The sequence below is a fragment of the Papio anubis genome, chromosome 4 (genome assembly GCF_008728515.1).
Source record: "Papio anubis isolate 15944 chromosome 4, Panubis1.0, whole genome shotgun sequence".
In the NCBI taxonomy this organism is placed as follows: Eukaryota; Metazoa; Chordata; class Mammalia; order Primates; family Cercopithecidae; genus Papio; species Papio anubis.
Genome location: NC_044979.1, coordinates 31,457,654 through 31,475,857, shown reverse-complemented (window position 1 = coordinate 31,475,857; position 18,204 = coordinate 31,457,654). Strand labels below are relative to the sequence as shown.

At 38.4% G+C, this 18,204-nt stretch overlaps 1 protein-coding gene across 10 annotated transcripts in view; it reads right to left on the bottom strand.

Moving 5' to 3' along the window:
- The window catches only part of GRM8 (glutamate metabotropic receptor 8), an 824,703-nt gene that overhangs the window by 458,461 nt on the left and 348,038 nt on the right, over positions 1-18,204 (bottom strand). For all 10 annotated transcript variants that reach the window (XM_017956170.2, XM_017956173.2, XM_031664855.1 and 7 more), the window contains 3 exons: positions 10,910-11,045; positions 10,324-10,478; positions 9,027-9,164 (listed from right to left, as the gene is read on the bottom strand). In XM_017956170.2, coding sequence (XP_017811659.1) covers positions 9,027-9,164; positions 10,324-10,478; positions 10,910-11,045 — 429 coding nt within the window. The remainder of the gene's footprint in view (positions 1-9,026; positions 9,165-10,323; positions 10,479-10,909; positions 11,046-18,204) is intronic.

Genomic DNA, 18,204 nt, shown 5'->3' with positions numbered 1-18,204 from the left:
TTAGCACAATATAGAGTTTAACAAATGTCATAAGTAATCAAAAAATAATCAAGACTCTTCAGTAGGTTTTCTCAATTAGCCTTAGTAAGCTCTAATCACACTTTATGTCTCCTTTGCCCTACTGTATTCGATCCTTTGTTCAGCTAGTTAGTTCTTTTGTTTAGCTATGTTCTTAAGAGTTTGTGGTAATTCTCTCGTATTTCAACAAATCATATCTATGAGACTCTCTCAAATCACCTGAGTTAAGAGGAATCCCAAGATAAAACAGAGAATAAATATTATTTCTGAAATATAAATAGTCTCCTGTATTTATCTGCTTTGTATCATTTTGGGAAAAGAGGAAAAATCAAGTTTTCCTAAATTGAATCATCTATACATTGTTCCTTTTTTAACTTTTGTTTGGTTTTAACGAATTGGTTCCCTCAACTGAAGTGTAATAACCATTTAAAGGAAGACAATTTCTCCTAATATTTCTGTATTTTTCTAAACTTTATCATCCTCTCTGGCCCAAGCCTTACCATAGTTTTTCAAATAATTGGCGATCAAAAATGCTGAACTGTCACCTGTTTGCCTATATTCCCTTTTCCATTTCTGAGTTCTTCAGTGTAATATTCCAGAGATTGTGTTTATTCAGATACGTTCATCTTTCAATCGACCAAGCTAATGCCAGCTTCTGTTGTGGGTTTTGCAGAAAGGATTTCCTAGACTCCTGAATTCATTTTTTTCTCTCTGTAGGATGAGCATTTTTCTGTTTTAAATTATTGTCTGAAAAAATGTGAGCATTTATGTACTCTTGAAATTTTAACTAGAATTGCTTCACTTCTAAAAATGTTAGTTTCTCAGACCAAATGCATCAATCTGACCCCCCTAGAAGTCAGGCGCTTTACAAAGAGGGAATACATAAGCTTAGATGGCCATCGAAAAAACATACTGGCCCACATACTAGGAAAAATAGTAGAATGGGTCAGTGCAACTCAGCCCTACTTTGGGAAAGGTCGTCAGAGCAGGAAAGGATGAAGGAAAGAAGCAAGTATCAAATCAGACTGCAGTCCTATCATCGTTAGGTAGCTACAGGGCTTTAGACAACTAACTTGACCAGATGAGCCTCAATTTCCCTTTCTGCAAAGTGAGGAAACTGAGCTAAATAATCTCTAAGGACCTCTTCAACTCCTCCACTCTATGTATATTTATGATGGACAGTACAGCGTTTTAAGTTTTCAGAATATTTTTTGTTTCTGACATGGCAAACTTTACAATCTGCTTTGCAGATTTTGAAGATACAGGTGCATCTGTGTACGTTTCTTTAAATTTAGTAATTTAGTAATTAAGCGTCCCACTTTCAAATTTACTAATGAGAAAAACACGCGCACACACACATATACATATTACTCCGTCATTATACTTTACTGATTTGAATACATCAGTAGAGTAAGTATATAAAGCAGGCTACTGATTACATGTTTTTTGTATTGACAATGTATAGGTCAAGTCTTATTTAGACTACCTTCTGTAAGACACCTTGAGTTTATCAGTAACCTTTAGCACAGATGAATGTTTATTTTGCTAATTTAGCTTCAGGTGCTATGGTTATCATTGTAAACTAACTCTAATATTCTCTATTACTCAAAGTATACCCTAGAGCTCACCAGGATCCATGTCACCTGGGAACTGGTCAGAAATGCAGAATGTCTACCTCCAGAGCTACAAAATCAAAATCTGCATGTTAACAAGGTGCTCAAGTGATTTGTGTGCACACTAATGTTCTAGAAATGTTGTTAGACATAGTACTTCCCATATTGCTTTAAAATAGTTTAAAATCGATGTGTTTTTTTTCTTTAAGAGAATGAACAAATGAGTAAACTAACTGTAATTTAGCAACGTGAACTGCTATAATTCAATGTCATTGGACTTACAGGTATAGAAACTTCTAGTTGATAGTTTCTCCTATTTTGCTTTTTGCTTAATGTAGTCATAGGTCTACTCTAATACAAGGCAAGGGGCCAGGGAACTGGATGTAAAGGTTTATGCTGTTCAAGACCCACTACAAAGACTACATATATCATTGAAAATCAATGTGAAGAATATTTAAAAATTTACTACTTTATAAAGGATTAGGTAATAACCAATATGTTATTTTTGCTTCACTTTATAGTTGGTAATTAAAATTCCAAAATGTATTGCATCATACATAAAGTATCATAAAGAGCAAAAACAGAAAGATATTTTTCAACTATGTGGTAAAATGTCTAATATAAGTAAATAATAAATGGAGGATATAAATGTCAAGGACAAATCCAAATAAAAGAAACCAGGATCCTGGCTGCAGCTCTAAGATTAACACTGTGATTTGTCAATAATTCACTTTACTTCTCTGGGTTCTAGTTTCTTCACTAGAAAACAAGAGATTGATTCTTATTTTACATCCCAGCTCTAAATTCTGAAATCTAGTATGTCTGAAATCAATGCCTGTTTTGTCATCTCAGATGGATCTATTGAAATTCAACATGAAATATCAGAAACAGCAAAAATAAGTCATCCTTGGATTTCTGCTATTTTACTTGCGAAGAACAAGAGCATATGGATGGCCACCTCCTCGTGCTAATGTAAATGCATTCTCCCCGACAGAGTTTTACTCTAGGCAAGGGGAAAAAGGGGGTGGAAGAACACATTTTAATTCAGGGGAACCTACCTGGGTTATCTTTCACGCTGAATCACCAAATCAAATTATATAAATTCATCCCCCTGGATGACTACCTACTTCCTTCATATGGTCTCTATGAGTCCTGAGTGAATACAGGAGAGCTTATACCTTTCATGACTTCGCAAAACAAACAGAGGACTGCTGAGAGGTAGTTATACCTGAAAAGTTACCTAGTTAATCTAGCACCAGAAAATAAACTGACAGGTCTTTCAGGGAGCTAATTATTGAGCCTGCTATTTGGTTCACTGACAGGATTGCTTGTTTATGGGAAGAAACATATTTGTGCATTGCTTTTTCCATTACCGCTATTTCTATCATCATAAATAAGAATCAATAGGCCATTTTGCATAGCATATGCTCACCACTATTTAGTATCTGAATGTCAGTTGTATGCAGGCTAAGCAGCAGTGCCCTAGCCTCCTGGCTGAGAATTAAAACCTAACAAAGAAAACACCTCAAATTCCACAAGACAGCGTGTATGTCTTTACGAGCTCCTTGAGAGCAAGGGAGGTCTGTCGTTTGTCTCTCTATCTGAAGCACAGTGCCTGGCACATGGTGGGCTTCGAAATGTATAAACAACTAAATGAATAATGAATGAATGGATGGATGAATGAAACAAAGGAAGGTTTTAAGATAGGATATGGAATCAACTGTACTTACTGGGTCAGTCAAGGGATGTTGTTTTGATAAGGGCACAGCTATTTACAATTCTTGATGGAGAAAGGAAGGAAAAGACCCGGCCTGAGTCCAGAGGGAGCTGGCTATTGTTTAGCAGCTTAACCCACATACTCACGTATCTGCAATATTCACTATCGAGTCCTCACTATATAATACAAGAAATCAGAACGACAGTCATTTAAAAAGTAAAGCAAAACCTCTGAAGAAAGACTCCCTACTGCCAATGAGAATATTGCTGGACAAAACAAGGTCAAGTAAGGGACTGATCAGAGAAAAGATAAGAATGAGAAAAAATGAGGTGATGAAGGGAGAGGAATTGTGGCAGAGCCTTGAGTGGGGAATAAGTGTGTGAAAAATGTGTAAAGACAGGGAGAGGATGAAGATGCAATTCTCAAGAGAGTCTGTGGGTGTCTGGGTTTTGGAGAGTGGAAAGACATTAAGCCTGAGAGTACAATGAGGGAGGAAGAGAGGGAGGGAGAGGTCAGATAAAAGTCTATAAAATAACACCCATCACCACTGATAACAAGTATAAAAGAGTCCTTTTTTCTTCTTGAGAAAGACAAAGGGAATTTTAAGTAGGATTAAGTAGTAGTAGCTTTCAGAACTCAGCAGCTCTCAGAAGCAATAATAACTACATAAATAGCTAAGTGGATGGTAGGAATTACCTCACTTGGAATTTGGCCAGCAAATCAAAAGTTAGCAGTAATATCACATCTTTTTGAAAGCTTTCCTGAGATTCTAGAAGGGGAAATTATCTCAGAAAACTGTTTCTACTGAGTAAATTTCAGGAAGAAATGCTCCTCACTGCTTGAAGATGTTCTGTCTCTGGAAAACTGGTAAGACAGAAGCCCGTCCCTGCTGGGAAGCACTCTCTCATCCATGTAAATACATTGCCAATATTGCCCCCAGTGGAAGCAAATAATTACATTCGCAGATTACCGTCGCCTAATGTAAAATTTTACTCAACACATACAGCCTATCAATGATGTTCTGAATGCACAAAAAGGGGCTCATGGATATCTCACTTTCAGACAGTGCCTTAACTTTTTGACTCATTGCAGGTAGTTAAAATGTAAACTTTTTAAGGCCACATTTTAAAACACTTTGCAAACGCTGGACACCTCTACTCGTGAACATCCTGTAAATTTTTCAAGTCCATTTGATCACTAACATGCCAGATCATCTTCCCCGCTCCCCTAAAACAGAGATGAAAACTGGGCATAATGGCAATTTGGGGGACAAATACCTTCTCTCATCATCTGAAAATTGTCATATGTTGCTTTTTTAAAAAATTAAATTAGTGTTATTTGTTTTCTACCCAGAGACAAGTTATTTTGGTATCACCCACAATGGAATTTGCATGAAAATCTGTTTATTGACCCAGTTCCCTAGGGGTACATTTGCCCTAGCACTTGGAGTAAACACCATTTTCATTGCACTAGAAATAGTTCTAATTGGACAAATTGTTATAATTTTAGCAACACCCAAATAAATCAAAGGAATTGGAGGCAGACATGCCACAGAATCTGGATTCGACCACAAACCAGTTCAGTATTTGTGCCTGAAATAAAAGTCTAGTCATATACCATCTACAGATGCTAGAGGAACAGCTACATACCTTGACTGAACTTAGAAAAAAAAATTTTTAATTGTACTTTAAGCTCTGGGATACGCATGCAGAACATGCAGGTTGGTTACAGAGGTATACATGTGTCATGGTGGTTTGCTGCACCTATCAACCTGTCATCCAGGTTTTAAGCCCCCAGTGCATTAGGTATTTGGCCTAATTCTCTCCCTCCCCTTGCCCCAAACCCGACAGGCCCCAGTGTGTGATGTTCCCCTCCCTGTGTCCATATGTTCTCATTGTTCAACTCCCACTTACAAGTTAAAAAAAAAAAAGAAAGAAAATATGAGTTCAGAGAAACTGGTTGTTCTGAAAACAGCCTATTGAAAAGTTATGTGACTGGTTAACTGTGTGTGTGTGTGTGTGTGTGTGTGTATGTGTGTGTATGAGTTCATCCATTTCATTAACTGGGGTATTTTTACTAATACAGTCTAACCAACAGGAAATGAATTTATAGAGAATCAAACAATAACATTCAGAACTCAAAGTTAAGCATAGTGTAAAATATATCTCAGTGGAAAGCACGTAAGTGTCTAAATTCTCCTTCCAAACCCTTCTATAAACTCTGTATTTTCCATTATCCCTTGACATGTATCATCCTCTCCAAGAAGCTGCACCTTTTTACTGCTGTTCACGTACCTCCACGTCATGCCCTACTCTATGCCTTTGTCCTGCTCACTCCCCCTTTCCTCTCATCTTGGATGTCTTTCCCAAATCCTTCTTGTTATCAAACACTCATCTCCTCCACAGAGCTTTGAATGTTACAATGTTAACTTACACACATCTTCTGAACTTCCCTAATTATCTATATCCAAATTTACCATTTAATCATAGAACTCTCCTCTCTGATTACATATATGTTTGTGTGTACCTTTTTTTCCCTCAACCAAATCACATGATTTAAAGGTAACACTGGTCTTTAATACCTGTCCTTAAAGTTTCCATCAAGATCCTACTCTGCATTTAATCTCTTTCACTAGTTATCCCTTCTCTTTTCTTTTTTTGAAAACATGCTTAAATGTGCCCTATCCTGAAGAAATCTCCTCAATTCTCAAGCTCTCCCACCATATCTACTTTCTTCCCCTCAAAACTTCTTGAAACAGCATCCCTTCCTCCACTTCTATTCGGTTCTCTCTCAACCCCTCCAATTTGGTTACCCAAGCACACCCTTCTCTCTCAGCCACAGATCCCTGCAGCATTGAATCCTCATGCACCGTCTTTCTCCTGGAGACTGGGACAACCTTGACTCCCGGATCATCTCCTTCCCCCAAGCCCAGCATTCTCTGTGTTCTTTCCTGGTTCCTGCCCTTGAATTCTCAGTCATCATTCCTCATCTTTCCTCAGTCTCCCATGGCAATTGCATCTCTGCTTTTGTCTTTAACTTCGAAATCTCCAAGATTTCCTAATCTCAAATTTTAGTGAACTCTCTGTGGGGTCCCAGACCTTATGCTGCCACCTGCTGGCCAGTTCCATGGGGCTATCTCAGAACAAAATTCAAGTTTATTCCCAAACACCTAACCATTCTATTTACTTTATTTTTCCTCTGTTAACTAATCACATCACCAGTTTCCTAGAACTCCCTGATAGAGGTTTAACATCAGCATCCTCCATGACTTAACGATCTTCGCCCCCAGCATCAACCACTCAGCGTGTACTATAAATATAACGCTACCTACCAGAGCGTCTGTCCTCTGTGTTACATCCCTACCTAGCTCTTTTTTTTTTTTTTTCGTGACCCAGTCTCACTTTGTCGCCCAGGCTGGAGTGCAGTGGCGCGATCTCAGCTCACTGCAACCTCCACCTCCCGGGTTCAAGCAATTCTCCTGCCTCAGCCTCCCAAGCAGCTGGGACTACAGGTGCCCGCCACCACGCCGGGCTAATTTTTTGTATTGTTAGTAGAGACAGGTTTTCACCATGTTGCCTAGGCTGGTCTCAAACTCCTGAGCTCAGGCAATCCGCCCACCTCGGCCTCCCAAAGTGCTGGGATTACAGGCGTGCACCACCGTGCCCGGCCCCTAGTTAGCTCTTCTTAGACCATGACTGCCTGTCCCCAGCATACTGGATGAGACCTCACTGACCTGCCCCCATTTTCTCCCCTGAACCCCAATCCTCCTGACACTTCTGCCAGGCAAATCTTCTTGAACCAAGTGTCTGAGCAATTCTCTAGATGAAGAGCCTCAAGACATTGTGTCCTACTGGTAGAATAAAGCCCAAATTCCTTAACTCTGGAACTTCTAGAAAGAACTTCAAGGCCGTGCATGACCTGGCTGCAGACTATCACCATAGCCTCGGCTGTCATCACGCTTCCCCTCGCAATATTCACTCTAGCTCCAACCTCCCTGAACTATTTTTTTTTTTTTTCTGTACTTTGAACAAAAGAGCCTTACTCCGGCGCTAGAGCTTGTCATGCACTCCTGTCATATCTTTACACAGCTGACCACTTCTTGTCATTCAGGTCTTATCTCAAATGTCACCTCCTCTGGCAAAGCATACTCGGACCACACAATCTAATTACCTTCCTCCTCCTAATACCCAGGTGAGTCTTTCACAGTTAATCTGTTGTATTTCTTCTAAGCACATCTCAGCATCTGAATACATCTGTTCATTTATGTTTATTATAGAGTGTCCGTCTCCGCACACTCAAATGTAAGCCCCATGTGCATGAATATTGCCATTCTTCACTCAACCCAGCTCCTGGAAAAGTGCCTGGCACACGGAAGCCTGAAATCAGATTCCTCCACGGCGTGGCACCCATTTCCACCTCCTTATTCTGTCTCTGTTTATATGTCTGTGCTAGCTTTTAGCACATTACATCTTTTATTTGAACAGCTATTTCCAAAGAAAGTGAGGAGGAGGGAAAGGAGGACATATCAAAGTCTGGGGGTGGCGGGGTACAAGAAGGAATGAATCATTTCTGAAACACACATTCAAGTTGTGTAGTTTTCAGTGTAAAGGCTTTGTGCATTTTTGTTAAAATTGACCCTTATGTTGCATGCTGTTGATTCTGCTATAAGAAATATTCTTTAAATTTCATTTTCTATGTGCTAGTTTCTAATATATGTATTAAAAATGAATGTTTATATTGACCTCATAGCTGTAACCTTGCTAAATTTACTACTCAGTTCTAGGTAACTTTTAAAATTATGTGGTTTTGGGCCAGGCACAGTGGCTCATGCCTGTAATCCCAGCACTTTGGGAGGCCGAGGTGGGCAGATCACAAGGTCAGGAGTTTGAGACCAGCCTGGCCAATATGGTGAAACCCCATCTCTACTAAAAATACAAAAATTAGCCGGGCATAGTGGCACGCGCCTGTAGTCCCAGCTAGTCAGGAGGCTGAGGCAGGAGAATCGCTTGAAACCAGAAGGCGAAGGTTGCAGTGAACCAAGATTGTGCCACTGCACTCCACTCCAGCCTGAAGAGGCGAGAAAGAACTAAACTCCGTCTCAAAAAAAAATGCAGTTTTTCTTATGTGCACAATCATCTGAAAATATAGTTTTAATCATATGTTCAAAAATGCTTATTCAATATCATTATTTTTAAGCACAAGCTATGGAAAGTAAGACATCAAAAAATCATGCATGTTTCGGGATAGCTACTATGCAGGATTTAAGAAAATAATAGTATTACAGGGGACAGGGATTAAAATAGTTGAAAAATACTGTCTTATAGCAACTTATTATGATGCATATTACATTTTGAACTCTTGGAGAGCAATACCATGTCTTGTTTATTTGTCTGTATTCCAGCAAACCTAATAAAGTACATTTTCCAAAGTAGACAATAAATGTTTTCCAGATACCCCAGTACTATATGCATGGTATATGTTCAATAAAATCTTGCTGATCGATTGAAAGAACCAATAAATTTAAGTTTGTTGAATGATCAGTGTATGCTCAGCCCTGCTGAGACACTATAACAAGAAGACACACAAAAAAATAGAAAATACACTCATTGTTATCCATAAACATCATTTATCAGGTAATGCTGAAACAAATGCACCACAGAAAACATTTGAGTGGTTACCTGTGCATTTCTTTATATGACTGTTCCTTTTCCCATGTGATCCTAACTTGCAGCCGAAATTCTCCTCCCAAAATTCTGCAAACCACACATTTCTTCGATTGTTGGCAAGAGTTCGGCTTCTAAAGTATCGATCAAATCCTATTTCAAAGGAGAAAGGTAAGATTTTAATATTCTTTCAAAATTAAATATTGTCAGAACTTTCGAATGGACATTATATTGTGATCACTGCATGAAAAGAAACACACACACACACACACACACACACATAACAAATGAGAGAAAGCCAGTAGCCCATAAACAAGGCTTCTCTTATGGCAAAAGCCAAGGAGGGTTAATGGACAATCCCCCTGCACCATCACCACTACTCAAGCACCTGGATCTATGAATAAGTACAACAGGAAAGCCTGGTATCAGTGTCCTTCTTATACCCTCCCCTACTCTACTTCTCCCAGAGGCAGGAACCAGTGACTTCATGCTGAATCGAATCCTGAATACTCAGAACCCAACTTAAACTTCCCTCATTCTTTCCTCTTTCTTAGCAGGGATCAATGTTCCAGACTTTCCTGTGTTTCCACATACTTCAAAGTTTCTCTCTCCTATATGTTCTGTTTTCAGCTAATTCAATAAAGCAATCATGTTAATGTCATCTTATGGAGTCATGGGTAAGAGAACTCAAGTGTCAGTTTGCTCAGGTAACCACTTATTGAAGGGAGACCCCCTGGAAATAATGTCTTACTCCAAAGGATAATGTTAAAAGTGAGAATTTCAGTTACTGTCAAACTGATTGGAAAATATGTTTAGAAGATAGACTGCCTCTCAGGATGCTCCAAGTCTTTCCTGTTGCATTTATTTACCCATAGGATAGGCCCAGCATCATATATTCATTTTCTATAAATCAAGCATCTTCCCTCCAACAATGCTATGACTACCATAAATGCCCATGGAAATAAGCAAACTCAAACTCAAAGTGCAATTACTAACATAATGGAAGTAACTGACTATGGCCTTTTTCTTAAAAAAAAATCTAATGGGGACTCTTTCCTAAATACACACACACACTATACAAGTATAATAAATATGTGTGTGTATATATATAATACATATGTGTGTCTGTGTGTATATATATATGCATGTGCATGCTGGTTTAAATACTGGTCTTGACAATTCTGCCACCGAAGCTAAAATTTATGTCAAGTCATCAGTAATGAGTGCATTTCCTCATATTATGATACTCCAATTTTGCCTTTGAGTTTAGATCCAACTGCAATGAAACAAATTCTCTATGGTACATTCTTACCATCAATTGATGTTCGTTTGGGCAAAATTGTCACAGCCCCTTCTGCAATCTCCTCTTGCTGATAGACAGGTGCTATTTTGGATCCCCAACTATCTGAGCCAATCCAGAGAAAATGCCCACTTTGGTTTAGTTTTTTTGCTGCTTCCAATATCCTCCTATAGGAATAAAAATAAATAATGCATACCACATGTATTAAAAATACCACAATTATGAATATTACAAGAACAGCTTTGGGAAGTTGTATACACTCAGTAGGTCACTGTTTAACAATTAACATGATCATTCTAACTGCCCACATCTTATCATCTCCTAAAGGCAATATAGCAGAGACTAACTCTAACACATGTTAATTAGCCTTATCCTTAACCTCATTCACATCATTCTGTCTATCACCCTTGTTTGTCTTATCTCATTCAGTCCCCAAGTTTTACTCTGTAGGTATTTCAGATTTACAAACTACGAGGCAGCAGAAGGCAGTCTGTTATTGGAAGGGAATTACAAGCTTTTATGTTGAACATGAAATATGTTAGAAAGAGGATATGGGACACAGATCTGACCCTACATACAGAAGAAAAGTAATCAGCACCTGATGTCATCCTCATTGGCAAACATAATCACTGCTCGAGCATTAGGTGTTTCTAGCAGGCGTTTGATAATTTTTTCAAATTCTCCAGGTCTTGGTTCACGTGGGATTTTCTGTGACTGAGCAATGCAAACACCACCTATTTAAAAAAAAAAAAAAGGCGGGGGGAGGGGGTGATTCAGGAAGAGCATTTATTTAATTAGCAAACTCAATTAGCTGCTTTATAAAAGCACATAATTCTGTATGAATATTATTTCTCAAAATATGTGTCACTCTCACCTATTAAGAGCAATTGTGTTTGTTTGCATTATAATATATTCACCAAATAAATGACAATAATTATTAATCAGACATGGGTTTCATTCCCAAAATTTAAACATTATTTTTGTGGATATATCTAAGAAAACCAAGATGTATAAGATGTGTGATGAGAGTCAAAAGGTGGAAAGAGGAAGGGCTGTTTTGATTTATGCAACATAAGCCAAAGGACAAGTGACAGAATTAATAAAAGTATGAGTATGTCTTGTAGTTGAGACCCTTATTAAGTAGCAAGGTCCTTTTGCTACTTTAATTTACTAGTAGACTTCTCTTAAAGTTAATTTCATTGTATAGCTAATAGAACTGCAGCAAGATCCTCACGCATCAGCATAACAATGTCTTATGTGACAAGTGTTCTTCAAGACTATATAAGACACAGGCAAACCCCCAAGATGCCAACTCTTGATTGACATACATCTCCACTATGAAAATGGCAGAAATACTATCTCATTTTCACTGTAAATAAAAAGAAAGAACCCTTATTTTGGCCTCTCTTTCTTAGGCAATGAGGGACAAAAGAGAAAAGTATAGAAAAGATCTCTGCCTCTGGGCTGGGGTAGGAGGAGAAGAAAGAGGTTCCCCCAACTGCAGTGAAACAGAGAGATAACATTCTGAAACTAGATGAGAAAGCAATATTAGCAATAGGTTTCAATTGTATTATGGTATAAACAGTATTTTTTTAAGTCAGCTAAGAATTAAATCACCATTTATAGCATTGCTTCAGTAGGCAAAGGCATTTTTACTTCCAAACAATTGACAATGCACTCAGTCATCCAACTGTTATTGGATGCCATTATACTCTATGCACTGGGCTCAACACTGGAAATGCACAGTCTAATCCAGGAGTTACCATCTAGTCTGGGAAATAGGCATTTGAATAAGTTACCATGGAATAGATAATAAAGTATATAATTCATAGGATATTCAATATAATCAGAACACAGAAGAAGGAGTAACTAAAGTGCTTGAGAGAGCTGAATTTTAAAGAGCAAATATACATCCATGTGGGGACAAAGTGGAACATGTCTGGTGGAAGCCAAAGTATGTAAAAACCTAGCACAATCATGGCCTATGGTAGAGACTGGCTGGGTCTGAAGTTGGAAACAATGACCAGGTCCAGCTTGAGAATGGGTTTGTTAGATGTGCCAAATTCTGTAGTCTGAATGTTAATATGTTAAAACTTAATCCCCAGTGTGAAAGTATTAGGAGATGGTACTGTTGGGAGGTGACTAGGTCATGAAAGTAGAGTCCTTATGAATGGGATTAGTGTCCTTATAAGAAAGACTCCAGAGATATTTCTGCACCATCTGCCATGTGAGGACACAGCAAAAAGACACTGAACCAGGAAGAGGGCCCTCATCAGCTCTTGACCATGCTGGCACCTTGATCTCAGACCTTCAGCCTCCAGAACTATAAAAATAAATTACTATTGATGAAGTCATCCAGTATATGATAATTTTTATTTTTATTTTTTTAGATATGGGGGTGTCACTCTGTCACCCAGGCTGGAGTGCAGTGACCAGATCATAGCTCACTGTAGCCTCAAAGCCCTAGGCTCCAGTGATTTGCCCACCTCATCCTCCGGAGTAACTAGGATTACAGGCACATGCCACCAAAACCGCACCAGTCTCCTATAATAATTTATTATGGCAGCCCAAAGAGACTAAGACATCAAATAACTCGGACTTTATTCTGAAAACAAGGGGAACCCATTAGGTTCATCAGCAGGAGAAGTACATGCTGAGCTTTATGCTTTAGGTAGACTTTCAAAGAAGAAAAGTCTGGTAGCCAAATGATAGATTTCCAGGGCGCTGTGATCAAACCTAATACATACAGCAGATGTATGACTAACTAGTGCTAGCACATAAAACTATTTTTCTTATAAGTTAGAGAACATTCAAAATTATGCCTGTAATAGCAGGACTCTTAGTAACCTTACAATACACATTCCAGGGGTGGGAATTGTCCATAATACACAGATTGGGCTGTGTCACTGCCTGCAGTTAGCTAGTCTACTGATACACCACTACTAGTTGTGATAATTGATTCATTCCTTCAGTAAATATTTCTTGAGTGCCCAGTATCTGCCAGATACTGTGTGGGTGCTGTGGACACAATGGTGAATAAAAGAAATTCTCTAAGTTCACAGAATTCAGAAATATTATGGGTAAATCAGGCTTAATGCAAAATAAAAAGGAAGAAGAAGAAGAGAAAAAGAAGGGAGAGGAAAAAGAAGAGGAGCAGGAGGAGGAGGAGAAAGAGGAAGAGGAAGGAGGAGGAGGAGGAGAAAGAGGAGGCGGGAGTGGAGGAGGAGGGAGTGGAGGAGGAGGAAATGGAAGGAGGAGAAGCAAGTGGAAGGAGGAGGAAGAGATGGAGGAGGAAGAGGAAGAGAAAAAAAGGAGGAGGAGGAAGAGGAAGAAGAAAGAGGAGGAAGGAGGAGGAGGAAGGAGGAGGAGAAGAAGGAGGAAGCAGAAGCAGAAGAAGCAGAAGCAGAAGAAGAAATAATACATAATTATAAATTATAATGAGCCCTGTGGGGAAGAGCAAACGAATTCAATTTAGATTGAGGACTGCTCAGGGAAAGCCACCCTAAAGTGGTGTAATATAGTCGAGATCAAAAGGATAAGAGCATGGGAAAGGGCAGGAAAGGGCCAATGGAGTCAATGAATGAGGGCGAGAGGGGTGGGCAACAAAAATGAGATGGAGATAAGGGTCAGATTGCAAGGGCCTGTGGAAGACTAGGAATAATTAAATGCTTAACTTTCTCACTAAATGTTTCTATTTCTTTGATCTTTGAGTGGCCCATAAGAATATGTCTCAGGTATGAGCATTGCACTCCATGGAAGAAAAACAGATGAGGATCGCTGATACAGAGTGCAGCCTGAAGTGGGATGAACAGGAGGCAATGAACCCAGCCAGGAGGTATTGGAATAAGCAGTGGGAAATGATGACTGAGCCAGTGCTACTGGTGCTGGGGAGGAGCAGTTGGAGCTAAGGCAGAATCTCTGAGTTCGAGTCAATGGAGCTTTTTACTGATCTGATGTAAGTAGCGAAGCAATGGGAAACCACGAAGTATGACTCCAAGGATTTGGTCTTTGTGACCAGTTATGTGACGGTATCATTAAACAAGCAGGAAATCCAGGAGGATAAGGAGGAGAAAATAATGATTTTGACTGGAGGCAGGTTGTCTTCAAAGTATGCATGGAATGTCAAACTGAAAAAGTGAATCTGGAGCTAAAGAGAGAGAAGAGAAATGTAATACTTTTGTCAGGGGCTGATAGGTTAGGTAACTGAAGTGTTGTGGGGCAAAGAGGTCACTAAGAGAGAATATTTAAATCAGCAATAGAAAAGGTGAATTATAGAACTCTGAAAAAAATCACCAGGTTTGGAGAAGGAGGAAAGGAGTGATTACATATTTTGAGAAAACTTTTGGAATGAAGTCTAGAGGTAAGTTGAAGACTATGTATAATTTCTTTAAAATGCAAACAAACAAACCTCTGTGAGTGGAAACATTAGGTAACTGCAAAAATGTAACACGAAGTAACACTCTCCAGGGAACAATATCTGTTTCAAAAGATGACTGCCCTTTTAATTAAGTTGCCATGATTACTTAAGCATCCCATTAAAGGCATGTTATATGCTGAGTATCATTCTGAGACTGGTACTGACTCTGTAGCCATAAAAAATTAAGTTCTGAAAATTTTTATTATTACTGTTTCAGAAGAAGCAAACAAGCAATCCAAACATAGTTTAGTCTGAATTCATTGATTTATTTATTCACGATGGACCTATTAAACACTTTTGTTTGTAAAGAGCTGAGTTCGCTGAGTTGAATTTTAACATAGCTTAAATCCATTTCACTTTTTACTATTCCCATACCACACCTCATATCTTTCAACCTGGTCAGTTTGTATTTTCCTGGAAAGAGGCACTGGAGTATTACTCTATTAAGCTGAACAAATGCTTGTAGAGAACCTGTTCCACATGGCACTGTGCTGTTTGGTGCCTGTAGATATTTTATTAAAGTGTAGATTGATTATTTATCAAATTATTATAGTTAGAAGACTGGGATTATTTCCTGAACCCTGATACCCATTCACACTTTCTTTCTTCATATCAGTCAAAAAGTCAGACAGCTAATCTATTCGTAAGCACTCATGGTCTACTATGTTTCAGGAGTTACAGACAAAGACTGCCAGTCCTCAGCAGTTATGATATAATTGAATGACAATACGTACACATAAGAAACGTCAGACAAGGGTGTAAATTAGGTAACACAGATAACAGCATAAGATATACCACAGTTCAGTCATAAATGACAAATAGGTCATCCCCTAAAACAGTCCTATGACTTCATAAGAGGAAGGGGTCATTACCTACTGTTAGAATTTGGTTTTAAAAATCCAATGAAATTCAAAGATTCAGATCTCATCAAAGATACATTTTCCATACAATACTCCACATCCATTGCTTGACTTTTTAAAGAGACTCTGTTTTGATTTAAATTCTTGGGGTGGGTGGGTGGAAGAGAAGTTGCCCTTCATCAAATAATTGACCCACCACATCTCCTCTTCCATGTCTCACTCTGAAAGATTACTAATTGTGTACAATTCAAGGGACATTAACTTTCCTATTCTGCAGGGGGGTTCCTGTTCTGTCATTTTTAAAGCTTAGTACTTACAGGGAAAATGTTCTATTAAGGAATTTATAATTGGCTGTTTTCTAAAATTTCCTGGCTAGTTTCCTTGAAGCCTATGTATTTTTTTCCTTCTGGTTACTTAACAATAATTTAAAGATCATTGATTGAATTTAACACTTCACGTATACTTTACAATACACATGATCACTCCTCTCCAGTCTCATTCACTCAATGACACCATCTCTATTCCTAATGGCAGAACTTGAAGGCTTGTATCGTGACCATCTTTCTGATAAGGAAAATGAGAAACAGGGGTACCAACAGCTTGCAAGATACTGAAATCCAGGTTCAAAACCAGATTTGTCTGCCTCTACGTCTAGATTTCTTCCATCATCTTGCCCATCTACAATTGACTATACCTGTGGCTTAATGGTTTAGTGACTGCAAATGATTGATGCATAAGATAAAACAAATTTAAAGAATTGTTTTTTAAAACCCTGCCAGTTGTCCCTTGTAAATCTAATTGACAGCTGCATAAATACAGTCCTTCTGTTGAGTAATAAGAGCTTAATTAAGATACTTGGAATTCATGCAGATTATAGAAGTGACTTAAAGCTCTCCAGCATATAGCCAGTCTACCTCCAAACTTCCCAGCTGTTTCTGTTGATGCGTGTTCTCAGAAAGACTTTTCTGAGGTTCTTGTCTCCCACTTCTTTTGTACTGCAGCAATCATAATAATTTTAATTTTACTTTTTTTTTTTGTTACTTCTTTTTCCTTTTCTTCTTCAATTAGAAATCTATGAGTATTGAACCTCGTCTTTCAAATTTATCAGTATACCCCAACACGTATCACTGTGTTTGGTACATAGACTTCAACAAGTATTTGTTGAATGAATAAATGCAAGACTTGTGGTAGTTACTTCTAGGATAGAGAAATAGAAATGAGACAGTCCTGCTTTCAAAGACTTCTGCATCAAGTAGGGGAACAAATAGCTATATGTAAATATATGTTTAAAAGTAGATGTCATTAAAAGAAGTAAAAAAATATATACATATAGGCCATGACTATTCAGAGGAAGTTGTCACTGAAATGGGATCTGCCTCCCAAAATAGTTTCTATTAGGGTGCCATGAATTAGATACTACCTAGGCCTTAGTGTATTCATCTGTAGAGCAGCATTAGAATTTCCTCATATTGATACAAGGGCAAATTTGTAAACAATGCCATTTCAGAATTTTTACCTCTGTAGAAGGCTGAGACTTGTGGGTGAGTGGTCAGGTGTCTCAGATATGAGAGATAAAAGGCTTGTATGTATTGATTTGCTAGTGCAGAGAGATGGTGGAATGAGAAAGAAAATAGATTTGTCAGAAGACCTGAGGGTGGCCCCATGTAATCTTGAAAAGTCTCTCATTTCTCAGTTTCTTCATCTCTGTAATGAGGTTCATAATAACTATCTCTCAGGTATACTGTGAGAATTCATTTATAAAGGGTAAATTCCTATGCCAATGTGGCACATTATTATCAGTGTTAATAATAGCAATAATCATAACCAGACAAGAATCATCACCAACAGTGAGAGAGACTTGATATTCAGCCCTAAAACACGGGTTTTTTAACAGATCATATTTTTGAACCCTTCACCATTTTATGTGTAGTATTATCAAATATCCTAAATTCTGAAAAGTGATCCTTGCTCACTTGCCTGTGCCAATAGATGAAATGACTAGGTTTCACTGTTGATTTCATTGTTGATTACAATGTGATCGGGGCAATTTTAAGGTGAGAGAATGGAAAAAGTTATTTATATTCTTCGCCCATCCCCCAGTTCCTACCTCCAAGAATTAATTCTCCTTTCAAATGGATTCCATAAGTAGTAAAGATTTGGCTTGAATACCTGAGTTGAAATTAGAATTTTACTCTTTAATAAAATGGTTAAAACTATTAAAATATTAATGGTGCCAATTGGGTTAAGCAAAACTTGTTATGGAAACAAGCACATGTTCTGTTTCATTCAAACATTTGTGCTACCTTTTTAAGAGGTTGGAATCTAATGTGTTGAGATAATACTGTTGGACTCTCCTAGAAGTAGACCTCAGAAGGAGTTTGAAATGCACAAAATTTGCTCTTGGCATCTACCTGATGGAGGGCTCCAGGGAAGCAGAGAAATCCAGGCAGAGAAATCCGGCTGGCTATGGCCCAGTGACAGGCTGCTGACACCACAAGCTCTGAGGCTAGAATGGCCTTCAGAGTTGCTTTAAAACAGGCCACAAAGGCCAGGCCATTATACCTCCACATCAATCAGTGTGATGATTCATTTTATGCATCAGTTTGACTGGGCCAC